Source organism: Rousettus aegyptiacus, unplaced genomic scaffold (assembly GCF_014176215.1).
Source record: "Rousettus aegyptiacus isolate mRouAeg1 unplaced genomic scaffold, mRouAeg1.p scaffold_m13_p_18, whole genome shotgun sequence".
NCBI lineage: Eukaryota > Metazoa > Chordata > Mammalia > Chiroptera > Pteropodidae > Rousettus > Rousettus aegyptiacus.
In genome coordinates this window covers 22,110,874-22,123,271 of record NW_023416293.1, presented here as the reverse complement: position 1 = coordinate 22,123,271, position 12,398 = coordinate 22,110,874, and the positions used below count along the sequence as shown (strand labels likewise).

The following is a 12,398-nucleotide window of genomic DNA, read 5'->3' as shown; positions in this document are numbered from 1 at the left end:
ATAATGAATTATCAGAAAAAGAGAAATAAAAAAACAAAACAAAACAAAACACCAATTCCTTTTGCAATTGCAACAAAGAGAATAAAATACCTAGGAGTAAATCTCATGAAACGTGAAGCACCTATGTGATGAAAACTGTAAGACCCTTTTAAAAGAAATTGAAGAATACCCAAAGAAATGGAAAGATATTCCGTGTTCTTGGATTGGAAGAATAAACATAGTTAAAACGACCTTTTTACCTAAAGCATTAATCAGATAATGCAGTCCCCATCAAAATCCCATCAGCACTTTTTAAAGAAATAGAACAAAAAATCATCAGATTTGTATGGAAACACAAAAGACTTTGAATTATCAAAGCCACTTTGAGAAAAAAAGAACAGGGCTAGAGGCATCACTTTCCTGGACTTCAAACTATACTACAAAGTGACAGTAATCAAAACAGCATGATACTGGCAGACAAGCAGACACACAGACCAATGGAACAGAACTGAGAGTACAGAAGTTTATATGGGCAGGTAATTTTCGACAAAGCAGCTCAAAACGTACAAAACAGAAAGGAAAGCCTCTTTGTAAATGGTGCTGGGAAAACTGGAAAGCAACCTGCAAAACAATGAAACTAGGCCGATGATTTCGTTTGCTGCACAGAAGCTTTTTAATTTGAGGTAGGCCCATTCATTTATTTTTCCTTTTACTTTTCTTGCTTTTCTAGTTAGGTTCATAAAATCCTCTTTAAGACCTGGGCCCATATGTTTACTACTTATGTTTTCTTTTATGAATTTTATTGTTTTCAGTTTTACATTCAAGTCTTTAATTCATTTTGAGTTAATTTTTGCGTATGGTATAAGATAGCAATCTAGTTTCATTTTTTTTCCCCGCACATTGTTTTCTGGTTTTCCCAGCACCATTTAATGAAGAGATTTTCCTTTCTGCATTGTATTTTTCTGACCCTTTTGTTGAAAATTAGTTGTCCATATGTGGGTTTATTTCTGGACTTTCAGTTCTGTTCCATTGGTCTCTGTGTCTGTTTTTATGCCAATAATGTACTGTTTTGATTACTATAGCTTTTGTAGTTTGATGTCAGGGAGTATGATATCTCTGGCTTTGTTATTTTCTTCTCAGACTGCTTTGGCTATTCAAGGTCTTTTGTGGTTCCACACAAATTTGAGGATTTTTTCCTTCTATTTCTGTGAAAATTGGGATTTTGATACATATTGCATTGAATCTGTAGATTGTTTTAGATTTATCATATATGACTTCTGTTATGTTGAGGTACTTTCCTTCTATGTCCATTTTATTGAGTGTTTTAATCATCGATGGATGTCACATCTTATCAAATGCTTTTTATGCATCTATTGATATGATCACATCATTTTATCTTTTGTCTTCTTAATGTGGTATATCCTATTGCTTGATGTTCATATATTGAACCATCTTAGAATCTCTGGAATGAATACCACTTGATCATGATACATTATTCTTTTAATGTATATTTGATTTGTTAGTATTCCGTTTAGGATTTTTGCATCTATGTTCATCAAGGATATTGACCTGTAATGTGTGTGTGTGTGTGTGTGTGTGTGTGTGTGTGTGTTGCCTTTGCCAAGTTTAGATATCAGGGAATGTTGACCTCATAAAATGAGTTGGAAAGTATTTCTTCTTATCTTTTTGGAGGAGATTGTTCCAAATTCCCTTTGATGTCTGATAGAATTCACCAGGAAGCCATCTGGTCCATGACTTTTGTTTTTTGGGAGGTTTTTGATGACTTTCGATTTCCTTACTGTCGATTGGTCTATTTACGTTTTCAATTCTTCATGGTTCAGTCTAGAAAGGTCGTATATCTCCAAGAAGTTTTCAGTTGCTTCTAGATTATCAAATTTGATGGCATGTAGCCTTTCATAGTATTCTTATATCATCCTTTGTATTTCTTCTATATCGGTTGCCACTTCTCTTTCAATTATGATTTCATTCATTTGAATCTTTTCATTTTTTTCTTTGTGAGTCTAGCCAGAGATTTTTCAAATTAAAAAAAAAATATTTTCGAGAACCAGCTCATTGTTTCATTTTTTTCTATTGACTTTTTGTTTTCTGTTATTTATTTCCACTTTGATTTTTATTATTTTCCTCCTTCTACCGTCTTTGGGCTTTGTTTGTTCTTCTTTTTCTAGTTCTTTAAGATGTAATGTTAGATTGTTCATTGTTCATTTGTAGTTTTTCTTTTTTCTTAGGGTAGGCCTGTCATGTTTTAAGATTCTTCCTCAGTACTCCTTTACTGCATCCCACAAATTTTGTTATGTCATATTTTCATTTTCATTCATGTCTATGTATCCTTTGACCTCTTTTTTATTTCTTCTTTGACCAAATAATCATTCAGTGGCATGTTTAATTTCCCTATATTTATGTTATTCCAGCCTTCTTCTTGTAATTAATTTCATTCATACCATTATAGTCAGAAATATGTTTATTAGGATTTTAACCTTAAATTTATTGAGACTAGTTTTGTGCCTCAACATATATTCTACTCTTGAGAATGTTCCATGTGGACTTGAGAAGAATGTATATTCTGTGTGTGTGTTTTTTTTTTTTAGATGGAAAGTTCTATAAATATTTAAGTCCACTTGCTCTAACGTGTCATTTAAGGATGACGTTTCCTGATTGCCTTTCTGTTTGGATGATCTAATCATTACTGTAAAGGGGTAGTCAAGTCCCATAATATAATTGTAATTTTGTCTATTTCTCCCTTTAGCTCTTTTATTAATCACCTTATATATTTCATGCTCCCAGGTTGGGTTCATATGTATTGATAAGTGTTATGTTTTCTTGATGAATTGTTCCTTATATCATCATAAAATGTTCATCTTTGTCTTTTATCACCTTTTTTTTTTATCTTAAAATCTATTTTGTCTGCTATAAATACTGCCATACCACTTTTCTCTTGGTACCGTTTGCTTGAAATATCATCTTCCACCCCTTCGCTTTGAGTTTGTATTTGTCTTTAAAGATGAGATGAATCTCCTGCAGGTACTATGTTGTTGGGTCTTGTTTTTTAAGCCATTTCACTACTTTATGCCTTTTGATTAGTGAGTTCAGTTGATTTACATTTAGGGTGGTTATTGATATATGAGGTCTTACTACATTCATTTTTTTCTTTTGTTTTCTGATTGTTCTGTGTTGCCATTCTTTTTTTTCCTTGGTGATTCTGTTTACTATTTTAATTTGGCCGTTTCGTATGATTTTTTTTTATGTTTTATATCTCAGCTCTAGATTTTAGTTTTGTGTTTACCATTAGTTTTGTGTAAAATGTCTCATATATACAATAATACTTTTTCTTCTGAATGCCTCATCTTCATTCACCTATACCCATTCGGTGCTTTTCCTCCTCCCCTTTATGATTTTGTTGAAAGAAATTACCTTTGTTTATGTCATGTGTTTATTACCAAATTACAGTAGTATAATTATTTTTAATGTCCCTTTTCTCCTTTAACTTTTATTTTATAATTTACTGTTTCTTGACTTATTCTGAAGCAGATTTGCAGTTTTCTGCTTCTGTCTCTTAATCATCTTACTCAGAGTTTTGTATACTTTTGTGTATTTGTTTCCAGTGCAAGAGCTTCTTTCAACATTTTTTGTAATGAAGGTCTTGTGGTGGTAAATTCTTTCAGCTTTTGCTTGTTTGGGAAGGCTTTCATTTAATTTTCATATGTAAAAGATAACTTTGCTGGATGTGTTATCCTTGGGTGATCGGTCCTCTTTTTTGGTAATTTGAAGGTTTCCCTCTGCTCTCTGAGAAATATGATGACAATCTAAAGGGGTTTCCTTTGTAGGTTATGGTCTTTATTCTTCCTGACCCCCAGGTTCCTTGAGAATTCTTTGTCATTAATTTTTTTTTCTTATCTTTGTTTTATTTTTTAATAATATATATTTTTTATTTTTCAATTACAGTTTGTATAGAATATTATGTTAATTTTAGAAGTGCAGCATAGTGATTAGACATTTATATAGCTTATGAAGTGATCACCCCAATAAATCTAGTACTCATTTGATACCATACATTGCTACCACAATATTATTGACTATATTCCCTATGCTATACTTTACATCTCCATGACTATTTGTAGTAACCAATTTGTACTTCTTAATCCCTTTCCCTTTTTATGCATTCCTCAACCCCTTTCCTATCAGATAACCATCAAAATGGTCTTTGTATCTGTAGTTTCTTTCTGTTTGTTTATTTTAGTTTTTAGATTCCACATGTAAGTGAAATTATATGGTATTTTTCTTTCTCTGTCTGACTTACTCCACTCAGCAAAATACTCTCTAGGTCCATCCATGTTTTTGCAGGTAGCAAGATTTTATTCTTATTTATGGCTAATATTTCGTTATACATTTGTACCACCTCTTCTTTATCCATTCATCCACAGATGGACACCCTGGTGGCCTCCATATTTTGACTTGTAAATAAAGGTGGAATGAACATATGATTCACATGTCCCTTAAAGTAGTGCTTTGCATTTCTTTGATAAATACCCAAAAGTGGGATTACTGGGTTCTTCCTTGTCTTATGTTATAGGCTTTATTTTAAAGTCTATTTTCCCCCATATAAGTATTGCTACCCCAACTTTTCTTCTGTTTGTTTTCATTTTCATGAAATAATTTTTGACATCTCTGTACTTTTAGTATGAGTGTCTTTTAATCTTAAGTGAGTCTCTTGTAGGCAGCATGTTTAAGGATATTGTTTTCTTACCATCTGGCGACCCTATCTTTTGATTGGAACACTTAATCTACTTACATTTAAAATTGTTGTTGATAGCTATGTAGTTATGACCATTTTTTATTCATATTTTTAAATCTTTTTTTCTTTCTTTTTCTTCTTAAAGAAGTCCCTCTAACACTTCTTGTAATACTGTCCAGCTAATTCATATTCCTGTTGCTTCCTCTTTTGCCTTTGGCATGGATATCACTTTAACTTTTTCATGATCCCTGCTGTGAAAGATGTTTTTCTTCATTTTCATATATAGACTGAGAAACCAAATCTCCCTTACTTGAATCTGAAGGGCAAGGGCCAAGATGAAGCCTTGGTGCACCTCCCCACATGAGTTGCAGAGGGCTGCAGATTCCTGTGAATCTTTTACTCCCATCCTGAGCCCCTACACCGCTGGCATTGTGTCCACAGAAGAGCCCTAATAAGGTGTTAAAATCGACCTTTGAGGTATATAGAGTGCCTCCTGGAAGGTTAAGGCCAGCTAGAAAGGAAATTAGGAAGCAACATGCTCCTAATTCTGTGCTCATGGAATTTTATTCATATCTGTAATTTACTTGTTTATACATATCTATCTTCTTTTCAGACTCCCAACATTTCAAGACCTTTGGACACAGAGTATGTAATTAAATATTTGAACGAATAAATGGAGTTCATAAAATCTAAGTAAACATCTACTCAGTACATGAATACAAGTATTTCAGGGAGAATGTGTGTGAGGAATCATCCCATAGTCCATTTTAGAGGCTCAATAATAGGTTTTGAAGGGTCATAGATTTATACAAAATCAAAGAGATAATTTAGCTTTCAAATTCACAGAAAATAAGAGCCGAATATCTAGATGTGAATAGAGGCTTGATTATTCTTGTTGCATCTTCGGAAAATCAAGTCCATATCTTTCTTTGAAAATGTAAATTTTTTCAAAAAAAATGAATGTGAACATAGGAATGATTTTTATAAAGGCCATTTGGGCACAGGAAATCCCAGAGAAAATTATATAGAAGGAGAGCTGGTAGAAATGTGGCAGAATATTTTGTGTAGAAATCTAAAACGTGTGTTTACATGCTGGCTGAAAGAATGGTAACCCACCTTTGCTCCAACAAAGATTTGAAGAGCTGATAAATACCTAAGATATGGAAAGGATTACAATGGAAAATAGATCAAACTGAAAAGAATTTAGGATGCAACAATAAAATGAAGCTGAGATGTAAGCTAGTGTATTGAAATGTGTTTCAGAAAGACATGCTATTTTTAATTTAATTAAATTATTATATTGTATTAGTTTTAAGTGTACAGAATATTGGTTAGACATTTATGTAATTTATGAAATGGTCCCCCTGATTACTCTAGTACCCACCTGGCACTACACACAGCCATTAAAATATTATTGACTACATTCCTTATGTTATACTCCACATCTCTATGAGTACTTTGTACTTACCAATTTGTACATCTTAATCTTTTCACTTTTTTCACCCAGCCTCAAATCCCCCTTTTCTCTAGTAATCACCAGTTTGTTCTCTGTATCTATGAGTCTTTTCATTTTGGTCATTTATTTTTTCCTTAGAGTCCACATATAAGTGAAACCATATGGTGTTTGTCTTTCTCTGTCTGACTTATTTCACTCAGCATAGTATCCTTTAGTCCATCATGTTATTGTAAATGGTAAGATTTCAATTTTTATGGCTGAGTATTATTTCCTTGTATATATGTGCTACAGCTTCTTTATCCTATTGATGAGCACTATTGATGATAATTTTTTTCCCATATCTTGCCTATTGTAAATAGTCTTGCAGTGAACATAGGTGTAAATACCCAGAAGTGCAATTACTGGGTCATAAGTTTCTGTTTTTAAATATTTGAGGAATCTCCAGACTGTTTTCCATAGTGGCTGCACCAGTTTGCAATCTCAGCAACAATATATGAGGGTTCCCTTTTTCTCCACATCCTCACCAACACTTGTTTTTTTGATTTATCAATGACAGCCATTCTGACAGGTGTGAGGTGATATCTCATTGTGGTTTTAATTCACATTTCTCTGATGGTTAGTAGTATCCTTGAGCATCTTTTAAGACCTGCAGTTTTTAAAGGTAGTTGGAAATTTACCCCTCATGTTTAAAGAAGATAGGGAAATGGGAGCGATTCTATATTACCTTGTGTGTCCATGTGATTAAAAGTGATAGTATCTCAGAGAAGCACAACTTTCTGACCTTTAATATTCAAAAGAAATATTTCTTCTTCTGGGTGTCTACCCCAAACATCTGAAAACATTTATCTGTAAAGATAGATGTGTCCCGATGTTCGTTGCAGCGTTATTCGCGGTGGCCAAGACATGGAAATAGCAAAACGTTCTTCAGTAGGTGATTAGATAAAAATGTGATTCACATATACAAGGAATATTACTCACTCATAAGAAAAGATGAAATACTGTCATTTATGACAATATGGATGAATCTTGAGATAATCGTGCTAAGTGAGATATCGGACAGAAAAAGTTGAGAACCATATGATTTTATGTATATGATATAAAGTAGAATATAAACCTGAAAGCAACAATCTAACAAGATGAACAGAGATCATAGACAACAGTTCACTGGTTACCAGAGGGAAAGGAGGTGGTATATAAGGATAAAGGGGGTCAGAAAGGGGTCAAATGCATGATGCCGAAAGAGATTTGACTTTGGGTGATGAACACACAATGCAATATGTAGATGATGTATTACTGAAATGTACACTTGAAACCTATATAATTTTATTAACCAATATCACCCCAATTGATTTAATAAAAAAGAGACATTCCTAAAGTTTACTAATAAGAGGGATTCTGTGTGATGTAATGCAAATACAGTGTCATTAACTCATTTCCAGGTTTAGTCCAATGACTTTAACACATGGTCAACTGGGGTAATACAGACATTCTATAAGGGATCAAGGGAGGGTTTGATAGCATTCTTCCTCTCAACTTCTCACTTGATCAAGGGGTATAATATACTAGAATAGATTGACTGTGTCTCCTGTAGATCTTCATTTCTTTTGTTTTCCTTTTTCTTCTTCCTTTTTTGTAAAATCAGCCTGCATTCCCCTTTATATATGCAAGCTAAAGCCTGTGTAGATATCTTCTGTGGGCAATGAGGGGAAGATTTATACTATTAAATAATCAAACAGATATAGGATTGGATTGTTTTTCAAAAATTACATGTTTAACCCTATCTTCATTTGTGGGGGGACATGTTATGCCAGAAATAAAAACATCTACCATTTATTAGGCAACTAATCATAAGTCATATTTAAATGCATTTTGATAAATTATTTTTCAATTACATTGACTAGATTTAAATCAAATTGATGTATATCATTAAAGAAGCTTTAATTTAATAATATTATATAAGTTCATTTTAACTTAAAATGTAAGTGTTTAGAAACTGCTTAATTCATTTCTAGAAGTTATATTTTGTGTATTTTAAAGGAGTGATTCGATTTATTTTTCATTCAAAACAGAGAGACATATCTTATTCTTTTCTTATTGTCCTCTCTCTGCAAATATAAAATTCACCCAAGCATATTTTGTTCTATATGCCATAAACTTATTTTGTGATGATAGAGAGATGATTTCTGAAACATATTTGGAATTGCAGGGACCGAGAGTTTTATTATGCTCAGAAGTTTATGAGGTAACTTAAAAACAATGGAACATTTAAAGTTTTGTCAGAAATGTTCTCTCTCCTGCTTCATTTCACAATAACGTTTTTAAAAGAACAGTCTAGTTTCTTAATTCTTAAGAAGAGTGAGTGGAGTTGGCAGTTTTGAATGTACCCTTGAGAGAGCTCTCACTAGGTCACTCTTTAAAAACAACCTCACTGGCTGTCTGGTGAATATTTAATGGAGACTGTCCATCAGTTCCAGAACTGAGTGCCACTTTTTGCCATTTCTCATGCTTTTCTTTTTCTCTTTTTTTTCTCTCTCATTCTTACTTTTATTCTGTTATTTTTCCTTCTCTTTACTATTTATTTATTTCTTTTTCTAATTGTTCTTTCATTTTACCCTTTATTTTGTAGTACAGATATTCTGCATGTCTCTTTTATCTTAAAATCTTCACCCTTTACAAATGGGAGAATTTCATTTTTTAATAGCTGAGTAATGTTCCATTGTATATATGAACTAAAATTTCTTTATCCAATTGTCTGTTGTTGGGCATTTAAGTTGCTTCCATATCTTGGCTATTATAAATTATACTGCTATGAATATTGGGGTGCATAGATCTTTATGAATTATTGTTTTGGTTTTCTTTGGATAAATACCCAGAAGTGCAATTGCTCGGTCAAAAGGTATATCCATTTTTAAGTTTTTGAGAAACCTCCAGACTGTTTTCTATAGTGGCTATACCAATTTGCAGTCTCGTCAACAATGTATTTGCAATAACATGGATGGACCTAGAGGTTATTATGCTGAGTGAAATAAGTCAGAGAGAGAAAGATAAACACCATATGATTTCAAAAACAGACTTCTAAATATAGTGGACAATTTGGTGATATAAAGAGGGGAAGGGTGTTGAGGGGCTGGGAGAATGGGATGAAGGGTTAAAGTAGTACAGATTCATAGTTGCTAGTTGGTCACGGGAATGGGCAGGATGACAGAGGGAATGCAATCCTCATTAATATGCTGGCTAGGTGGAGGGCAAGGGGAGGGAGGGAACAATTGGGGGGATTGTTTTATGAACTATGTAGATGTCTAACCAATGTACTGTATACTTGAAACTAATTTAAATAAGTATTTTTTTAATGACAAAAAACCTTCTCCACCCTTTATAACTCCTATAATTCAACTTATGATTTTGATGAGAGCATTTTGACATAAATTCCTCTTAGATGTTGTAACACACTGATTCAGGGAAATAGCATAGTGAAAGGGATGGGTCTGGGAGCATGGATTCAGTTCAGGTGGCCAGTGGATCTGACAGAAAGAGCTGAGAGTTTAGATGTAGGTGTTCACAGTATCAACTGAAGCACTTTTGTAGTTCATTGTTCTGGTAAACTGCACATGTCCTTATTACCATCAGAGTGTAGGAGTTTGCTTTCTGGAGCTGATAACCCAGTCTAGGACTATAGAAAAAAAGCTGGGAAACATTGTATGCATTTCTGACGGGAAGACCTGTTAGTGTTCCACGAGCAAGTCCTGGGGCCACTCTTGTACTATCTAAATCGCAAGGAAAGAAAGAGAACATTTCCTCCATTTGTACTCTAGTTGCCCCAGAACCTTGTGTGGAGGCTGCTGTGTTTGGGGTTGGTGGTACGGGGTTTGGAAGTGACTAAAAGTAGAAAACAAAAGTGTTTCAGAGTTTGGATTTGCTTTAGTGTTAACTGTTGGCTGGTTTTGATGTCAAAGATGTTTATTCAAAATTGGCAAATCTGGTGTTATGTTTAGAGTACAAATTTGTCAGTATAAGAGAGAAGGATTCCTTTTTGATCAACTCAGTGAAATACAGCGTTTATCTGGGAAAGTGGTTGTATTGTAAGGCCACTTATTACTACTCTATTGTCATAGTGATATGTGTTGGAAATGACGACGTCATGCTATTTTCAGTGATTGCTGTTTTGAAAGGTGGACTCAGATGAGGTGCAGAGATTAGCTAATGGCAAAGTGGCAAAGTCGCTAAAGTCTGTTATAAAATGATCCTCTCCCTTTCCCTACTCCGGCTACATGAAGAGTTCTTCATGTGGCACCCACTTTCGTGGTTCACTCGTTCTTTTCATCACTCCTTTTGTTCCCTCCTACAATCACTCAGCACATATTTTGAACAACTATTGTGTATCAGGCACTATTCTAGAACCTGGGGATACAATATGGAAAGAAATCTACAAAATATCTTTAGTCACAGAATTTTAGTTTAGTTTGGGTAAGAGAGATAACAAATGAGTAAGCAAACAAGTGAATCACATAATATATTGTGTGATGATCCATGTCATAAAGAAAGTAAGTGACAGGGAATGGGGGTGCTGGGAGTGGGTGGGATTGCTACTTTAAGTGGAGTGCCCATGGAGGCTGGAGCAAATCCCAGAGGGAAGGAACAAGGAAGTGGGGACTGCAGATCCTACAGCTGCAGCAATCCCGTGGAGAGAGCATGGCTGGTATGATAGAGATGCAAGAAAGCCGTGGGGCTGGAGCACAGTGGGCAAGTAGAGAAAGGCAGAGATGGTTAGAGGAATCAGCGAGTGTGGGCGGATGAGAGAAGGCTATGGACTGGTGCAGAGATGGTGCTTTGTTAACTAAGTGAAATGAAAACTTGCAATGTAGTTCAGCAATCTATTATACAATTTAAATAATAAATATCTTTTACTTTTCTATAGTATTGTCACCTATATCAACTAAAATGTTGCTAAATTGGACTGTCTAAATTATCCTCAGCAGTGACTGCTATATCTTGTCAGGTGTCTTGTCTGCCTGCCAGTTGCTATGACAGGCAGGAGACAAGCTCCAATCAAGCTTGCCACCAACTGCTTGTATCATGGACTTGGATTTCTTACCTCTAAAATGTGGAAGATGCATAAGATGAGTGGTGTTCAGACTGGTCCATGGAGCACTGGGCTTTCCTGTAGGCCCTTTTATTTTTATTTTTATGTTTTTAATCTTCTGTGCAAGTTCCACGTAGAAGAAAGTGTCCCATAGCTTAAAAAAAAATCCTAGACTTGGATATGCCTTAGATTTCCCAGCATGAAGAATTTACAGTCTTACAGACTCCCACATGACCTACTAAAGGATCGAAATCCCTACTTAGTATGGTCACATTCCTGGTGACATTGCCCATTCTCTCTCTGAAATAGAAGGTACTTCGTCAATAGTTAGGTAAAGCGTTTGAGACCCCATCATTCAAGGTTGAGTTGGGTTCTGTCACTGTATGGACTTAAACTAAGTGAATAATATAAAAAGTGAATGTCTTAGCAGGTACTTTCTGGCACAAAATAGACTAGCAGTTGAGAAAAGTGATTGTGATTGATGTGTCAAGAAGGGCCTTATAGGCCTATTCTAATTTTAAAAGTAATAATGGCATGTGTGTTGGTCATTATATGTTTTATATGCTGAAAAGCAGTCCTGTACTCATTATAGAAAAGTATAAATGGAAGATAAACTAAATGTTTTGGGTACTTATAGTTAAACATAGATTTTAGCTAGTTTTATTTTCTGATCAAAGAAAGAGGAAAATTTTTTTCTTTAATATATTGACTGTCTTCTTCCTTTCTAACCCAGAATCTCAATCTGCTGTTTTGGAAACTCTGAAAAATTGTTCAGATGCTGTTCAGCAGGTAAGAAGGTCTTATTAGGCTGTCAAATCCCTTTGCTCTTATTTGTCTTAAAATTGTGACAGACTCTGATTTACCTGCCCAGCTAGCTAGGCCACCCTTGTTTCCCCAAGCCCCCAGGGTGATCCAGTCTGGTGGAAAGAGATGTTCTCTTCCGTTTAGACTTCGTAAAGAAAAAACAGCCTTGAAGTGGAACTAAGGACAAGCTTTCCGGGAGCCTCATTATTCTATATCCAGCCATAGAGGAACCCGCAACAGCTGGCTCTAACAGGAAATGGTGGCCCTTCCAGGAAATGTCATGTGGAGATATGCTTGGCCAAACTAATAGTCACATAGATAGGATTTAA

The 12,398-nt window shown here is 34.6% G+C and overlaps 1 protein-coding gene across 6 annotated transcripts in view; it reads left to right on the top strand.

The window, feature by feature from the left end:
* FMN2 (formin 2) overlaps positions 1–12,398 on the top strand; it is a 371,091-nt gene that overhangs the window by 111,110 nt on the left and 247,583 nt on the right. For all 6 annotated transcript variants that reach the window (XR_004955481.1, XM_036235636.1, XM_016129861.2 and 3 more), the window contains exon 4: positions 11,999–12,054. Coding sequence is in view for 5 of the 6 variants with exons in the window: in XM_036235636.1 (XP_036091529.1) it covers positions 11,999–12,054 (56 nt within the window). In the remaining variant the exon portion in view is untranslated. The remainder of the gene's footprint in view (positions 1–11,998; positions 12,055–12,398) is intronic.